The 17,984-nt window shown below is 50.0% G+C and overlaps 1 protein-coding gene across 2 annotated transcripts in view; it reads left to right on the top strand.

Annotated features, from left to right (window-relative positions):
- The first annotated feature begins 712 nt into the window (after positions 1–712).
- C2CD2 (C2 calcium dependent domain containing 2) overlaps positions 713–17,984 on the top strand; it is a 65,892-nt gene continuing 48,620 nt past the window's right edge. Inside the window, exons 1-2 of one of the 2 annotated variants that reach the window (XM_027546790.1) lie at positions 713–1,384; positions 13,607–13,705. In XM_027546790.1, coding sequence (XP_027402591.1) covers positions 1,112–1,384; positions 13,607–13,705 — 372 coding nt within the window. In that variant the 5' untranslated portion in view covers positions 713–1,111. The remainder of the gene's footprint in view (positions 1,385–13,606; positions 13,706–17,984) is intronic. The other variant, XM_027546783.1, reaches the window with a different exon arrangement.

The raw sequence follows: 17,984 nt of genomic DNA, 5'->3' as shown, positions 1-17,984 counted from the left end.
TAACTTAGGGTTCAGGTTTGTCAGAATCTCAGGCTAGTGCCTTGAGGCATTTCCTAATGATGGGGGCTCACTCTGCAAGGTGAGGGGCGCCAGGAGGTGTCACACGCTTCCATGGGCACAAACTTCTTAATGAGCCTTCTTTCTGACGCTCCTGGGAGATACCACGGCAGCTCTGCAAGGGAGGGTCCAGACTTCAGAGTGCGAATGGTGGGTTTCCAGGGACTTTCCAAGGATGTGAAAACCAGATTCAGTATTCTGCTGGCGGGCAGACGGCAACCCTAGAAATCACCCTTCCATACGCACGCACACAAATATGCACACACACACACGTGCACACACGTGTGCACAGATGCTCATGGAAATCCAGCCAGACTGCCCCACTGCAGCCTCGGCGTCGGGCTAATTGGAAAGTCCCGCGCTTTCGCGTCGCCACGCTGTGGACAGGTCAGGTTCGGAAGACGCCGCGCCGCCGCCGCCCTGGGAAGGCCCTGAAGCGGGCGGGCGGCGCGCGCACGTGGCCGGCCTGAGGCCGCGGCGGGGGCGGGGCCGACAGCGGAGCCGGACGCCGGGCCTTTAAGAGGGCGTGCGGGCGGGCGGCGTGGGCGGGGACCGACGCGACGACCCAGGCACAAGGGAGGCACAGGCCCCGCCCCGACCCCGGCCCGGCCCCGCCCCACAGGCCGCGCCCCCTCCCCCGCCCCGCGGCCCAAGCCTTCTCCGGCCGCCACTGGGCCGCGGGCGGGACGCCTGGGGCGGCGCGCGCAGGAGGAAGCGCGGCCGGCCGCGGCCCGGGAACAGCCCAGACGCCCGAGTCGGGAACGCCGGCCGCGTCTCTATCTGCCAGGTGCGCGGGGTTGGAGGCGCAGTCCTGGGCCGTGGCCGTCGCGCGCCGGCCGGCTTTTCCTCCCGCTCACCCCGTCCGCCCGGCCTCTCAGCGCCCGGGGCCCGCACCGCCAGCTGCCCTGATCCGCCCGCCGCGCCCCCTTCCCGCCCCCCGCGAGTCCCTGCCGGCGGCGAGCTGATGTCCTGAGCTTGCCGCCCGCGGGCTGTGCGCCCGGCCGGGGGCTTCCTGGGAAGTTGGGGCGAGGCGTGCCGGGTATGCGCCATCACCATGTCCCGCCTGGGCTCGTGGCTCGATGAGGTCCTATGGCTGGTCTTGGTGGCTCTCTTCGTCGTGGCCCTGGGCACGGTGGGCCTGTACCTGGCGCAGTGGGCGCTGGCCAGGGCGCGACCCCGCTCCCGAAGGCGGGCGGCGGAGCCTGGCGACTGCCAGCGCCCAGAGTCGGATGCGCTGCTCGCCTGGATCCTGACTCTGAACAGCTGGAGGAGCCAGTGGCAGGCCGCCTGGGTGACCGCCCTGAACGATGAGGCCAAACGGAAGGGGGTAAGTTTCTGTGAGAACGGCCGTGCTGCGGGGTCGGGCGCGGTGATCGCGGGGTGTCTTCAGGCTCTTCTTCCCTGGAGCCTCTCCACAGCCCTTGACTGCCTCAAGGGGCAAAGCATCCTTGAAAGTTAGAAAGACCGTGGAGACGGAGGACCGTCGATGGGGAAGGCGGAGTGATTAGGTTTTATTACCCTGACGTGAAGCGTGCCAGAGGGAGAGCCTGGCTGTTGGAGGGATTTGTCCAGGGGCCACTTCCCCTCTGGCTCTTACCTGCCCTTCCTGGCCGGCATCCCAGGTGGTTTCCCGTATTCGCCTGGACACTGGACCGCTTTTGCACCTGATTTATGAATCACTCTGAACCAAATATGCTTCCGTCTATGGAGCTGAATTTTACCCAGAATATATTACCCAAAGGTTAGCACTTATAATTAGTGACCATCGAGGGCAGCTACTGGCCAGACGTGTGCTGGGGCTTCAGGTACATGGAATCGTCTCTGAATCCTCACAGTTCCTGGAGCAAAGGCGTCCTCAACATTTTAGAGGTGGGGGAAACTGAGGCCTGGAGAGGTTAAGTAGCCTGCCTAGGGTCACACAGCCCGTGGGTGGCAGAGCTAGGATTTGAACCCAGCTACCTGCTGGTTGGGATAGTCCTCCTTAAACCATTCTGCCTGGCTCCCTGACATTTCCTGATTGGCTCAGAACCTGTGATTGCCTTGAAATGAAGCTTGAAATGAAAACTCAGGGGCTTAGTCTGAACTCTGTTGCCTTGGGCACCTGTGGTTGTGTTCCTGGTCTAGTTAATGACTGGGTGGCTTATTGTTACTCTTAAGGCATCTTGGTTTAATGATGCGCTCCTCTTGTCTGCTGTTTCTAAATATTCCATAGGAGGAATGAAGGCCTGGTGGGTCTGGGGCACTAAGTCTTTGCCAGTCCTCCTTGCTCTCAGATGTACACGCCCCTCCACCTGCTTGGGAACTTAGTGGAGAAGCCCATGGCCTTTTGCTTTGGAAACAGCAAATGCTGTGTGTCTGAACTATCAGCTTTCAGAATACGCCATGGCGAGCCCTCTGTCTGGTCCTTGTGCCATGGCCTTGACTCATGTAGCCATGGACTTAAAAAACAGAAAAGCTTTGAGTGCGAATGAGTGTAAATCCAACAAAACACCGTGTTCTGAACTCTGGGAAAAAATTACCATGCCTTTTGGGTGCAAAAAGCCTTCAAGGTCATTTGACTTCCGATTGCCCTGGTGCCTGGAGTCTGTGACCCCTGCTGCCAGAACCGGACAGCTCTTCAGAGGAACCACCCCATTTCTTGTGGGAGCCCTGAAGCCCCGTGACCTCACCTGGACAAGCAAACACAAATTTGTTTCCCCTCAAAGCTGCTGTCATTGACCCCTGCTTGACCGGGTATCCTGGGCTTGGGCACTAGGGCTGAGTACACTGCAGGCTGGAGTTGTGAGCGGGTGAAAGTCTTGTCTCAGCTGGAAGAGACGGGGGCATGATGTGGGCCACTGATTCTGCTTCTCAGCCTTTTTGGAGCTGATCTGTAGGGCCCTGTTGTCACGCTGGGGCCCTTGAGAGAGTCAGGCAGAGGCACAACCCTCCCTCCTGTAAGTCTGGGACAGTCCTGCTTAAACCATTCTGCCTGGCTCCCTGACATTTCCTGATTGGCTCAGAACCTGCAATTGCCTTGATTGGAAGCTTCCAGATTACCTGTGTGCCTGGAGGGCTGAGAAAGGAGGAAATCTCTTCCCTGGAATTTGCGGGCAGCCCTTCGAGTAACTGGAGAAAATACCTGAAGTTTTCGAATGAAGACCTTTCTTCCTGCTCGCTTGCATCTGTGTGGGCGGAGGCCTCGGCTGGGGGCTTGAGTTGGGGGAGGTTTGGCTTATTTGCCTGTCCTCTGCTATTCACCATGCACTGCAGAATCTTAGACACTAGTTTTTCCAGAACTCCTGCCTGGAAGGGACAATGATACACTGAGTATAAGCTCAAGGCAGCTCTAAGTCTTCTCTGACAGCAGTTGGGTCTGAGTGTGATATCAGGTGGCTCAGTGTGTGTGTGTGTGGGGGGTGGGCTGTGTGTGGTGTGTGTGTGTGTGTGTGTGTGTGTGTGTGTGTGACTCTGCTCTCTCTGGTACCTGGACGTGTTGCTTGATTTGAATTCAAATGGAAGGTTCTGCAGGCTGATAGGATCTGCTGCTGCTGCTGCTAAGTCACTTCAGTCGTGTCCGTCTCTGTACGACCCCATAGACGGCAGCCCATCAGATAGGATCTGGGTAACTGCTACCATGGCCTTGGCACGCCCCCTCCCCTGTCCTGGGCCATCCGATCGCAGCACTAGTGGCAGTGTGGGTGAGCAGGCCCTGCTGTTTTTAGTGGGTGTCCTGACCTGGCAGCCAGCCCTGCGGGACTCTCCCTCTGTCCTCCCTTCAGCTCGATTCCCACTAATCCCCGATTAGGGTTGACAACTCCAAGTCCGCGTTCGGCTCAGCGAGCCAGCTTAGAGGCCCCTCCTGCCCCCACGCCATGCTGCTGTCTGTTTGTCCTGGCCCAAGAGGAGAGCACTCCTGTCGCTGGGGGACTGGCAGTAACTCAGTCGTCTCTAGCATCTTCTGTGCAAGGTGGAGTTCTCTCCGGAGTGGAGCAACTCCTCTCATCCTGTTTTACCCCAGCTCGTATCTTAGGACTGCAAGGAACCCTAAACCCTTCTAGCAGCACCTCTTCCTTCTCCAAAAGGGGAGACAGAGGACTATGAACTGGAGAGACTTGCCAGTGTTGAGCTAGAACAAAGGGCCAGGGGTCTTCATGGTTCATCTACATCTGCAAGGGTCCATGGTCCCCCATGGGCAGCAAATTTGACTTTGAGACTCAAATATTTCCTTCAGTCCAGCAAGAAAGGATCAAAGGGTACGATTGTTTAACACATCATCCCCAACAATGGGGCTCGTGTCTCCAGGGAGTTAAAGATGGTTAGTAACTTGTGGAGTCTCCTTTGACCCTGGATGACCAGTGACTGAGGCAGGGCAGGCTCCTTGTATCAGGGGGTCCTGCAGGGTTTTGACCCTTACTCCTTATGATTAGACAGGATGCTGAGTTGGAGAGACAGATGAAGAGAGCGTGGCTGCTCTGGCAGCACATGCCTGGTATTTGGGGAACACTGGCAAATTGCCTAGAGACCTTTGAAAGAATATGCATGCCTGCCACCTCCCCCACTTCAGACCCAGGGAGTCAGCAGGGTACAGGGAGGCTACTATATGTTTCACAAGTTCCCGAGGCTAGCTCTTCACTAGAGACAAGCTGCTGGACACACACAGTGTCCATACGCCAGCCAGCATTCAGTCAGTCAAAGTCCCCCCATCCAGCAACACCTCTCCACACTGGCATTGCAAACACCTGACATCAGCTGCTCTGATCGCGGCTCGGTCCATGAGAACAGGAAGATCCCAGGATTGGTTCAGTCACCAACCTGGGAACTAATGCCCTGCCTGTTATCTGAGGGCAACAGTAGAGGTTTTCACTTTGCATTTCCGTGAATATTTACAAAGTGGTTTGGGGTGACATCACCCCAGCAGCAGTCCACACCCTTGACACCCACCGCTGACACTGGGGCTGCTCTTTCCACAGCAGGTCACCAGCTCTGAAAGCCAGAGCCCATGGTCCTGAGAACCCCTACCCACAGGCTGGACAGAGCCTCCCTCCCAAGGCTGATGCTGTTGGGACTACATGCGGGGAGCAGTGGTCTGAGAGCAAGCACCATGTTCTGGACTTGTCTGGGAATGGGTTGCTTGAGTAGGCCCAGGCCCTGGTGGGGAGAGTCATGAAGCTGTTTGTTTCTTTAGTCCTTTGCCCCAGGATTCTTTTCAGAGGAATGTTCTAAATGTAGATGACCAAGACTGTAGGACAATTTGTGGTCTTCATAAAAAAAAAAGAAAAAAAACAAAAGGAAAATGCCGTGTGAACTTAAAACATGGTATTAATAGCTCTGCCTTGTATATGAGCTGCAGCAATTTGAGGAGTAAACAAAGTGACCTGACTTGGAGGTTTCTTGTTCTGTAATGAGCTTCCTTCAAGTGCTGCTCACAAAAATTCAAGGTCCTTGAGCACCGATGGTGGCCACAGTATAAGCGGTCAGGTGGTAAAAATGGGAAGGTGACCTTGAGTCAAGTCACCCTTCACTTGACTGTCGAATTACTCTCCTTTCTGTTGCTCAAACATTGGGTTCTTTCCTGTGTGGGGTCTTCCCACAGGGCATTCCTTCTATCCCCAACACTTATTCAGCCTTTGTCTTGATGCTTTCGAACTGTGGTGCTGGAGAAGACTCTTGAGAGTTCCTTGGGCTGCAAGGAGATCAGACCAGTCAATCCTAAAGGAAATCAACCCTGAATATTCATTGAAAGGACTGATGCTGAAGCTGAAGCTCCAATACTTTGGCCATGTGATGCAAAGAACCGACTCACTGGAAAAGACCCTGATGCTGGGAAAGACTGAAGACAATAGGAGAAGGGGGTGGCAGAGAATGAGATAGTTAGATAGCATTGCTGACTCCATGTACTTGGATTTGAGCAGACTCTGGGAGACGTTGAAGGACAGGGGAGCCTGGCATGCTGCAGTCCATGGGGTTGCAAAGATTCGGATGTGAATGAGCGACTGAAAAACAACAGCAGTATTTCAGGTCTCAGAACAAAAATCCCTCCTCCCCATTTTTTGGTGAATGCTGCCCCACTCCCACCCCAGCAGCACTGTGGGGTCACTGGTGTCCTCATCAGCTCCCAGGATTGTGAGGGAGGCCAGAGCTCTGTCCATCCAGGCGCAGCCCACCCGGTGCCGAGTGCTCAGCTGTCTCAGGGCATGAATAACAGCCCCTGTTAGAAACTTGTCACTGAAGGGGAGAAACGGTGGTGATGTACCTCAGCCTGTCTGGACTCAGGCCTCCCCTGCTTGGGAGCTGGCCAAGCCTGGGCCAAGCAAGCTGTTTAATGTGCTTTGTTTTTCACTTGTAAAGCATCAACCTAAAGGAGGCTCACTGATGACTCTGCAGATTGTCAGTAGAAACGAGGAAGAGATGCCAGTTCAGGTTGTTCTTTGCGCTCACCCATTCTCTCAGCAAGATGGGGATTCAGGGGAAGGAAGAGTGGGCGTAGTGTTAATGTCAACTAAAATGCAGCCAAAGCTAACTTCCACTCCCGCCAGCCCCCCGGCTTGTTGAGTAGGGAGGGGACCTCTTGAGCTGCTTGGAAGAGCTGTGTCTTCTCTGCTTAGGTTGGCAGGCAGCTCTGGGGCTGTGTGACCTTGGGCAAGCCCTGACCTCTCTGTGCTTCATCTCTGGAAGAGGATAACTTGGGGTTCAGTCTGGGAAACGGCAGCTAGTCCAGATGAGATGACATCTGTGTGAAGCCGTTAGCCAATAGGGTCAAGATGGGCTGCTTTCTTGTAACATCCCCTTAAAAAAAACTTTAAAATTTTTTACTGCTTTTAGATTTAGAGAAAAGTTGTGAAAACAATTCAGAGTCTCTATCCTTTCCTTATCCAGCCTACATAACCATACAGGGCTGCAATAATCAGAAACAAGAAATTACATTGGTACAATGTTACTATAATTCATAGTACAATGATATTAACATTGTAACAGTATAAAAATTAACATTGATACAGTGTTACTATAGTTCATAGTACAACATTAAAATTGTAACAGTATAAGAAATTAACATTGGTACAATATTAGTATAATTCATAACATAATGATATTAACATTGTAACAGTATAAAAAATTAACATTGGTACAGTGTTACTATAAAACTTTTTAAATTTATTTTTATTTTTGGCTGCGCTGGGCTGGGCTTTTCTCTAGTTGAAGAGAGCTGGGGCTACCCTCTAGTTGCAGAGCATGGGCTCCAGGGCGCACGGGCTTCAGTAGTTGCAGTGAGTGGGCTCAGTAGTTGAGGTTTCCGAGCTCTGGAGAACAGCCTCAGTAGTTGTGGCACACGGGCTTAGTTGCTTCGAGGCATGTGGAATCTTCCCGGATTAGGGATCAAACCTGTGTCTGCTGCATTGGTTAGGTGGATTCTTTACCACAGCGCCAATTCATAGTACAATGATATTCAGTTCAGTTTTTCAGTCGTGTCCGACTCTTTGAGATCCTATGAATCATAGCACACCAGGCCTCCCTGTCCATCACCAGCTCCTGGAGTTCGCTCAAACTCACGTCCATCGAGTCGGTGATGCCATCCAGCCATCTCATCCTCTGTTGTCCCTTTCTCCTCCTGCCCCCAATCCCTCCCAGCATCAGAGTGTTTTCCAATGAGTCAACTCTTCTCATGAGGTGGCCAAAGTATTGGAGTTTCAGCTTTAGCATCATTTCTTTCAAAGAACACCCAGGACTGATCGCCTTTAGAATGGACTGGTTAGATCTCCTTGCAGTCCCAGGGACTCTCAAGAGTCTTTTCCAACACCACAGTTCAAAAGCATCAATTCTTCGGCACTCAGCTTTCTTCACAGTCCAACTCTCACATCCATAGATGACTACTGGAAAAACCATAGCCTTGACTAGATGGACCTTTGTTGGCAAAGTAATGTCTCTGCTTTTGAATATGCTATCTAGGTTGGTCATAACTTTCCTTCCAAGGAGTAAGCGTCTTTTAATTTCGTGGCTGCAGTCACCATCTGCAGTGATTTTGGAGATCCAAAAAATAAAGTCTGACACTGTTTCCACTGTCTCCCCATCTATTTCCCGTGAAGTAACGGGACCAGATGCCATGATCTTCGTTTTCTGAATGTTGAACTTTAAGCCAACTTTTTCACTGTCCTCTTTCACTTTCATCAAGAGGCTTTTTAGTTCCTCTTCACTTTCTGCCATAAGGGTGGTGTCATCTGCATATCTGAGGTTATTGATATTTCTCCCGGCATTCTTGATTCCAGCTTGTGCTTCTTCCAGTCCAGCATTTCTCACAATGTACTCTGCATATAAGTTAAATAAGCAGGGTGACAATGTACAGCCTTGACGTACTCCCTTTCCTATTTGGAATCAGTCCGTTGTTCCATGTCCAGTTCTAATTGTTGCTTCCTGACCTGCACAATGATATTAATGTTATTCTAATATAAGAAATTAACGTTGGCACAGTGTTACTATATTTCATGGTACAATGATACTAGCATTGTAACAATATAAGAAATTAACAAAACATTTTAATAAACTGCAGACTCTGCTTGGTTTCCCTTGTTTTCCACCAGTGTCCCTTTCTTGTTCCAGGGTCCCGTTCAGGTCCTACATTTGTTGAGTTGTTGCTTTGTGCTTGTCTCCAGCAGTCTGTAAGAGTTTCCCAGTCTTCCCTTGTTTTTTCATGACCTTGACAACTCTGAAGAGTATTGATTGCTGTTTTGCCAAATATCCCTCAGTTCGGCATTTTGCACAATTGGGCTGCAGTTCCACAAACCACAGAAGGGATGTGCCCCTTTGAGTGTACTGTTTCATGGGTTTATGACGTCAGCGTGGCTTACCAATGGGGACTGTGGCCTTGATCCCTGTGTTAAGGTGATTTCCACCCATTTCTCTTCTTGTATCTTACGTCTCCCTTATCCTCTCTCCCTATAGTTAACAAATATCTTGGGGAGATACTTTGAGACTGCACAAATCCTGTTACTCCTCACACTTTCGCACACTGATTTTGGCATCCACGTATCTAGTCTGCAACACTTCTGTGGAGTTTGCCTAATGATGATTTTCTCTTTTTCTGTCTTTCCTTCTGCATTTATTCATTGGAATTCTGTTGCAAGAGAGAGCTGACACTTCTCTTCCATCTATACATTTTTTTGAGTATTTACATAAGTGTGTATTCATGGATATTTGCTTTATTCCGTGGGTTACAACCCAGCATGCATGTGCTCAGTCATGTCCAACTCTTTGTAGCCCCAGAGGCTATAGCCTGCCAGGCTCCTAGTCCATAGAATTTTCCAGGCAAGAATACTGGTGTGGAATGCCGATTCCTACTCCAGGGAATCTTGCCAACCCAGGGATCGAAACTTCGTCTCTTGAGTCTGTTGCCTCTCCTGCATTGGCAGGCGGATTCTTGCCCACTGTGCCCCTTGGAAAGCCCCTATAATCCAGTACCATCACTATTTGTTCTGTTGTTTAAACTGTTGTTGTTTTGGCCACTAGAAGCTCTTTTGTGTTCTTCCACATATATATATATATATATATATAGCATTTATATGTATATATTTATATATATATATGCTAATATATATATATTAGCATTTCCTTGATGGTTCTGCAAGATGTTTGTTGTAGACTCATCTTGTATTTTCTTCTTCTCTGGCCCTGGATTTGACCACTTCTCCAAGCAGCTCTGATTCCTTTTACTAAAGAATTATTTAGAATACAAGATTTGGGCATCAGGGGTGCTTATTACTGCTGGGGTCTCATTGCTTCTAGACCCTCTTAGTGAACAGACCTAGGAAAGATACATATGGATGGCACATATTCATGTAACGCGTCTCTCTGCCTCTATCTTCAAAATCATGACTATGCTGACACCCCTTTTCATACTGTTGGAGAAAGGAATGGCAAACCATTCCAAGTATCCTGGCTTAAAACTCAACATTCAAAAAACTAAGATCATGGCACCTTGTCCCATCACTTCATGGCAAATAGATGAGGGAAAAATGGAAACGGACAGATTTTATTATCTTGGACTACAAAATCACTGCAGATGATGACTGCAGCCATGAAATTAAAAGACATTTGCTCCTTGGAAGGAAAGCTATGACAGAACTAGACAATGTGTTAAAAAAGCAGAGATATCACCTTGCTGACAAAGGCCCATATAGTCAAAGCTATGGATTTTCCAGTAGTCATGTATGTATATGAGAGTTGGACCATAAAGAAGGCTGAGCACCAAAGAATTGATGCTTTCAAATTGTGGTGCTGGAAAAGACCCTTCAAAGTCCTTGGATGGCAAGGGGATCAAACCAGTCAATCCTAAAGGAAATCAACCCTGAATATTCATTGGAAGGACTGATGCTGAAGCTGAAGCTCCAATACGTTGGCCACCTGATGCCAAGAGCCACCTCGTTGGAAAAGACCTTGATCCTGGGAAGGATTGAAGGCAGGAGGAGAAAGGGGCAAGAGAGGATGAGATGGTTGGATGGCATCACCGACTTAATGGACATGAGTGTGAGCAAACTCTGGGAAATGATGAAGGACAGGGAAGCCTGGCGTGCCACAGGCCATGGGGTCACAAGAAGTCGGACATGACTGAGCCACTGAGCAACAAATACTGATCACCAAGATTCCAGGTCAATGGCACAGAGTTCATTTTCATCTTCCCCTTTCCTTATCTCTAACTTCCTCCTCCAAGAGCGAGGCATCTGGGACTCAGTGTCTGTAACGTACTTATTTGGTCAACTCCAGCGTACATATAACGTCCTTTCTGGATTGCTGACCTGTACCCCCGTGAGAAGCACATTTCCTGACTAGATTCTCGCGTTTGTGTGCAGCCAGGACCCTGTTTTCCGGTTTCTCAGGTTCACTCTGTCTCCTGCCGCTTCTGGCGGTTGTGTTCTTTCCTTGTACGGTTACGTTTGTGTTCTATCTGGGGCTCCTCCCACATCCCGATTTTTCACAGCTCCGTCTTTAGCCAGTGATTTGGGATGCCACTCTTGTCACTGACTGTTTCCATACACGTTGGGGTCTATTCTGAATGCCCGGTGTTGGCCCCACTGGTCATCTGTGTGTTCATGGGCTGGTACCACACGCCTGGAATCCTTGAGGTTCTGTACATGCATGCATGCTAAGTCACTTCAGTTGTGTCTGACTCTGTGTGACCCTATGGACTGTAACCCACCAGGCTCCTCTGTCCATGGCATTATCCAGGCAAGAATACTGGAGTGGGTTTCCATTTCCTACTCCAGGGGATCTTCCCGACCCAGGGATCAATCCCACATCTCTTCCATCTCCTGCACTGCAGGCAGATTCTTTATCACTGTGCCACCTGCGAAGCCCACAGAGGTTCTGTAGTGTGTCTTAATGTCCCAGAGAGCTGGTGTCTTGTGTTTCTTTTTCACTTGTTCTCCTGGCAATTCCTGCCTGTTGCTTTTCCTTGTAGATGTAAAGTCTTTCTTTGGTCTGAGTGGGATTGAGTCTGGAACGAGGCTGCCTGCCCATGGACAGAGTGCAGAGATACAGGGATTTTGCTGCACACAGGCTGGGCTCTCTGAAACTCCAGGATCAATCAGAAAGGGAAGGGGAACTTTTGGGTCCTCATTTTAACTGAATCATGTATTTTCTTTGTGAGCCTGCCTCTTGACATTAACTTTCCTAGCAGAATATCTACAGGGTTTTCATTCAGAAGGTGCCATGGGTAAGAGGGTGTAGATGGCACCTCCTGATGGGCAGGGGGCAGGAGGTGACATCCAGGCAGCTTAAGTCTACGTGGTCTCTTCAGGCTGGTGTAGAAGGTACATTGTTTCACATGCAGTCCCAGCAGCTGTGGGGCTTCCCAGATGGTGCAGTGATAAAGAATCCACCTGCAATGCAGGAAACACAAGAGGCATGTGTTCTAGCCCTGGGTGGGGAAGATCCCCTGGAGGAGGAAATGCAACCCACTCCAGTATTCTTGCCTGGAGAATCCCATGGACAGAGGAGTCTGGTGGGCTATAGTCCATGGGGTCACAAAGAGTTGGTGGTGGTCTAGCAGCTGTAATGACTCCTGTGAGGGGTCAGTCTCCTGCTTAGCACTGCATTCTGTGCTGGGGCTGCTCTTTCAACCAGGAGGCCTGGCACACAGGGCGATGTCATCCCCAAGCCACTGGCCAGCAGGTCGCACCAAAGCAAGCTCTAGCCATGGAGAACATCCGCAGAGCAGCCCCCGAACCATGACCTCATCACTCTCACGAAGTAGATTTAATTCTCCCCTGATGGTTTGTAGAGGTGAGAATGATGTCGCTAAGACAAGATGAGGTTAGAAGAACTTCAGTGACAGTGTTCTGTGCCTGTAGGTGTATGTTGCATCACTGGGGATTCTTAAGAAACAGCCCTGGGCTGACTTCATTCTTGCTCATCCCCACTGCACTTGCCAGGAGAGCTTTCCTGCCATTTGTACCATTTCTATCCCCCACCCTTGATCTTGCCTTGCAGTTGGAACCAGCTCATCACAGCCAGGAGTCTCAGAAATAGATGAGATGTGGTGGGGAGCTGTGGGGCTGAGTCTGTTTTTTAAATACGTGATCAGAACTCATTTGATGATGATGGGCTTTCTGGAGCATATCAGGAAGAGAGTTGAAGGAGAGTTTCGTTCCAGGGTCGTATTGTTGGCATATGTGTTCAGCCTTACAAGAGAACTTATTTTTTAAAAAACCAAGACCTGGTTGGTAATCCAAGTCCTGATTTATTCTTTCATAAAGCATTAGTCTTGTTGCCTTGTGGTCATATTAATTGATTTGCATGTCTTACATTGAAGATTTTAATTGTAAGAACCAAAACTTAATGCAGAATTTTAACGCAAGATTTTAATTGCAAGAACTTGTCACCTGCCAGAGTGACAAGCTGTGGAGGACATTTCTGGGAGGGTATGAGAGGATGTGGAGAGCTGAAGGTGGAGTTAAACCAGGAGACCATGGAGGGCAGGAGACTAGCAGCTCTGGGGATCCTCAAAGCAGGGACTCAGGAATCTGATCCTTGAGCAATACCACCGGCTGGCTCATTTCCAGGCTAGGAATCCTAAATTCCATGGAGAAACACCTGTCTGCTCCCCACGGGTTCCTGCCCACCTGCCACTTGGGCATCGGGAGAAGAGGGTAACCTAAGGAGAGTGCCTGCACCCCCTTGGGGCAGGGAGAGGTGATTCTCTGAAACTAGAGAGAGGTTTCCTAGAGAAAGGGGAGAACACAGCCCATGTACCTGCTGTGCCCCACCTGCAGGCCAGCCGCGCACCCACCCTCCTGGGAGCCTGGGCTTCTCCACTCTCACTGTGAACCTGAGCTCTCAAAACCCCCTCTGCCGTCTTCATTGCCACATTTTTTATTTTGTCTCTGAGTTTCTTACTGATATTTGTCCATGGCTGCTCTTCAGAAGCACACATTGAACTAAATGAAGTCATATCACATCTTCTTAGAGCTGCAGAGCTGCAGAGCTTTGCAGCAAGTACGTCATCTCCTTTAGAAAGTAGCTCCCCCCGCCCCCCCACCCTCCCAGGGCACCGTCTCCTCACTCTGCTCTTCTGTTCCAGGGCCCGCTGCTCCTCTGCTTCCAGGAGGACCTGCTGCAGCCACCCCTGGAGCTGACTGTGCAGCAAGTCTCCAGCGTGGCCCGGTCGGCCCAGGAGAAGGTGAGCCAGGCGCCGTCACCTGCTGGAGGCCTTTCCTCACCCAGGAAGCCAATTTAAAACTGGGATGTATAACTGGGTCACTTTACTATACACCAGAGATTGACACAACATTGTAATCAACTATATTTCGATTTTCTTTTTTTTTTAACTGGGGTGGGGGAATTTATTCTTAGAATTATTGAAAATGCCAGACATCTTACACCAAAAAAATAAATAAAATATGGCCCATCACTGATGAATGGATAAATGAAATATGGCATTCCCACATGATGGAGTATTATTTGGCCTCATGAAGGAATGCGATTCTGACACATGCTCCCACGTGGATGAGCCTTGAAGACATTCCACTAAGCGGAAGAAGCCAGACATGACACATATTACGAGATTCCATTCATATGAAATATTCAGAATAGATAAATCAATAGAGACAGAAAGTAGACAAGTAGTGTCCAGGGCCTGGGAGTGGGCTGTGAACAGTGACTGCTAATGGGGATGGGATTTTAAGGGGTGATGAAACGTTCTAAAGGTGGTGCTGGTGATGCTCATACCAATGTGAAATATATTTAACAAATATTTAGTATATTTAAAAGCCATTTGATTGTATAGTTTAAATGATTGGATTATATGTAAATTTATATACATATCAGCTCAGTTCAGTCGCTCAGTCATGTCTGACTCTTTGCGACCCCATGAACTGCAGCACGCCAGGCCTCCCTATCCATCACCAACTCCCAGAGTCCACCCAAACCCATGTCCATTGAGTCGGTGATGCTATCCAACCATCTCATCCTCTGTCGTCCCCTTCTCCTCTCGCCCTTAATCCCTCCCAGCATCAGAGTTTTTTCCAATGAGTCAACTCTTCGCATGAGGTGGCCAAAGTACTGGAGTTTCAGCTTCAACATCAGTCCTTCCAATGAACACCCAGGACTGATCTATAAATTTTATTAAATTATAAACATACATTTTATAATTTATAAAATGTTGTTTAGTCACTAAGTCATTTCCGACTCTTTGTGACCCCAAGGACTGGAACCTGCCAGGCTCCCCTGTCCAAGGAATTTCCCAGGCAAGAATACTAGAGTGGGTTGCCATTTCCTTCTCCAGCAGATCTTCCTGACCCGGGGATGGAACTCATGTTTCCTGTATTGGCAGGCGGGTTCCTTACCACTGTGCCACTAGGGAAGCTCTAGATTTATATAGGTACAGTTATAAATAATATGTGAATAATTCTGTAGCATGGTATATAGATTTTAGCCATTTAGCTATTACACAGAGTTTATTTTATAGTTGCTAACAGTTCACAGGCTGAAATTATTTATTACACTGGTCAACTACCGTAAAAAATGGGAAGAATTTTTTGTAATAAAAAGTCTCTGTGAAGTGCTGAGAGACTCTCAAGTGTAAGCTTCCTCTTGGATCTTGATGTTTTATTGTCAAGTTAAATGCATATCGTTTAGCAGACTGTGAGGAGGAGATACCTGGCTGGCCCCTGGGCCCAGAAGGAGCTCCCACCCAGCCCCTGGAACCCCATCCTTGTGTATCCCTGCCCACCCCCACCCTGGGTCAGCTGAACATCATTTGTGCATTTCAAATGTTTATTGTTTTGTGTGTACGTTTTCCCAACAAGCTTTCTCTTTATAAGAACATGGCAGTTTGAATGTTCACCCAGGTTGGTTTTTGGGGCTCTAGTTCATTTAGCTGGAACTGCAGTTCACGACTCTGGGTGGCAGCTTTGTCCACCTTCCGCAGATGGACAATGAGATGGTTTTCTCTTTTTCACAAGTGCAGCAAGGCTGCCCTGAACTGTCTCCTGAGTCCTCAGACTCAAGCCTGGGAGTATCTCTGGGGCCGGTGTGGGGTTCCTGGGTTGTAGGTACACACAATCAGCTCCACCATGGACTCCAGAATTGGTCACCCAGGCACTGACCCAGCGTCCTTTGCCCTGGCAATGCAAAAGGGCTCTCTCCCCCCATGCCCTGGTGGATCCTGGAGTCTCAGAGCTCCATAACCCCTGCAGGAAGCATGGGAAATCCCTGGGAGATGTTGGGAGAAAACTGGTGGCAACAAGGCAGGATGCTGGCACCAGCACAGCCCGTGAGAGCTGGAAGGGGCCCTGTGAGCAGATGGTGCAGTGCCCAGGTTTCAAAAGCTAGGGGTCTGGGGGCAGCTTGCTGTAGGCCTGGCCTACCTGAGTCCCCTGCTTGGGATGTGCCCCTGTGCATTGATTGAGTGCCCTGCTGCTGCTGCTGCTAAATCACTTCAGTCGTGTCTGACTCTGCGCGACCCCACAGATGGCAGCCCACCAGGCTCCCCCGTCCCTGGGATTCTCCAGGCAAGAACACTGGAGTGGGTTGCCATTTCCTTCTCCGATGCATGAAAGTGAAAAGTGAAAGTGAAGTCGCTCAGTCGTGTCCGACTCTTCGCGACCCCATGGACTGCAGCCTACCAGGCTCCTCTGTCCAGGGGATTTTCCAGGTAAGAGTAGTGGAGTGGGGTGCCATTGCCTTCTCCAGATTGAGTGCCCTATTATTGACAAATAAGCCTCAAGTCCCTTTGTGATGGACGGTTTCTGTTCCCTGATTTCTGACACTGTCAGTATTAAGAGAACAGAGCTCAGAGACTGGCTTGGAGGTGCTGGGGAGGGAGCAGGGATGAGAAATGGCCATAGACCATTTTTAAAGGTCTTGATATACAGATAGTACCAGAAACGCAACGTTTGGAAAGTGAATGGTTAAACTGTGTTTGTTTTAATACCATGGCAGAAATATTGCACACCCATCAAAAAGTTGAAAACAATGTATAGAAGTTGCACAGGCTTTTTTTTTTTTTTTTAAGCCTGTCATTAACTCTTTTTTAAACATTTAATTAATTAATTTTTTATTTTGGTTGTATTGGGTCTTTGTTGCTGCCCTCGGGCTTTCTCTAGCTGGGGCAAGTGGGAGGCTACACTTTGTTGCGGTGTGTGGGCTTCTTACTGTGGTGGCTTCTCCTGTTGCAGATCACGGGCTCTAGGTGCACAGGCTTCTCTAGTTGCGGCCCATGGGCTCAGTAGTTGTGGTGGATGGGCTTAGTTGCTCCCCAGCACGGGGGATCTTCCCAAACCAGGGATCAAACAGGTGTTCCTTGTATTGCAAGGTGGATTCTTAACCATGGGACCACCAGGGAAGCCCAGCATCAAGTTTTTTAAGTCTGCCCGCTTCCTCCTTGCTCTCAGCCCTCCTTCCTTTGCTCCCTGCAGATGGGACCACGGGCAGCTGTCCACACTGTTCTAGGAAGCTTTTCACCCAGTAAACTACTGGAAAGTGAACACGATTTTGTTTTCTTTTACAAGTTTCTTCATAGTTCTTGACTCCTATGTTTTCTTGGCCAGAGAGGACCTGGGCGCCTGCCAGTGCCTTTGTGCTGGCATCAGGGCCCTCCTCTTGGGCAGGAACTCAGCCCCCTGAGCAATGCAGGAAAGTGGGTTGAGGGTCGTGGTCCCAGGGAACCAGCTCAGGCACCCTGTGGGGATCCACCTGGCCCCTGGGAAGTGGGGAGCAGGATACCCCCAGGTGCTTGGATCCTGTATGCAACCTCTTCCTCTCTTGGACATGCATCTTGGCTCATCACAGCCCATTTCAGGGTACCCGCTTGCAAAGCAGTCGAGCCTGACTAGTCAATTTCTCTTGTAACGTGTCCCCATGGGAGGTTCCCAAATATCCACAAGTTAAATGAAGGACAGACATCGTCCCAGGAGCTGATGACAGTGCCTTCCTCCTTTCAGGGTCTGAGCCACCCCCAGGGTCTCCAAACTTAGACTGAATCCTGTACCAGCACCGTCACATGTTCTCTCGGTGCAGTGTAATTCCTGAGAAGGGAAAATCCACAGCAGAACCTCACGATACAAACAGAACGTGTCCAAGGAATACAGACAGGAGATTCTAGGACATCCAACACCACCACCACCCCCCCGCCCTGCCCTTTCTCTGCTCCCCTCAGAGCATCAGGGTCTGTGTTTCTCATCCTCCTGTCTCAGCCCTGACAAGGGACGTGTGGATGGTGTTTGAGGTAACGAAGAGGAGGAATCTGCCTGGACAAGGAGGCTGGTATATAGTCACGTCTTGGATCAAGACTTGAATGGGGCTTGGGTCAGATGAGAATGGGGTGCTGGTCTCCCTTTGTGGGTATCTTTTCAACTTGGGTTTGAACGAGTCTCCCTGCAGGACCCCCCCAGAACAGAACTGGGCCTCCCCCGCCCTCCAAGTGCTCTGTGCTCTGACTTTCTCCTGCAGCCCCTGAA

This window comes from Bos indicus x Bos taurus, chromosome 1 (assembly GCF_003369695.1).
Source record: "Bos indicus x Bos taurus breed Angus x Brahman F1 hybrid chromosome 1, Bos_hybrid_MaternalHap_v2.0, whole genome shotgun sequence".
NCBI classification, from domain to species: Eukaryota; Metazoa; Chordata; class Mammalia; order Artiodactyla; family Bovidae; genus Bos; species Bos indicus x Bos taurus.
Note: the sequence above shows the minus strand (reverse complement) of the source record. Positions and strands in the feature narration are given on the sequence as shown.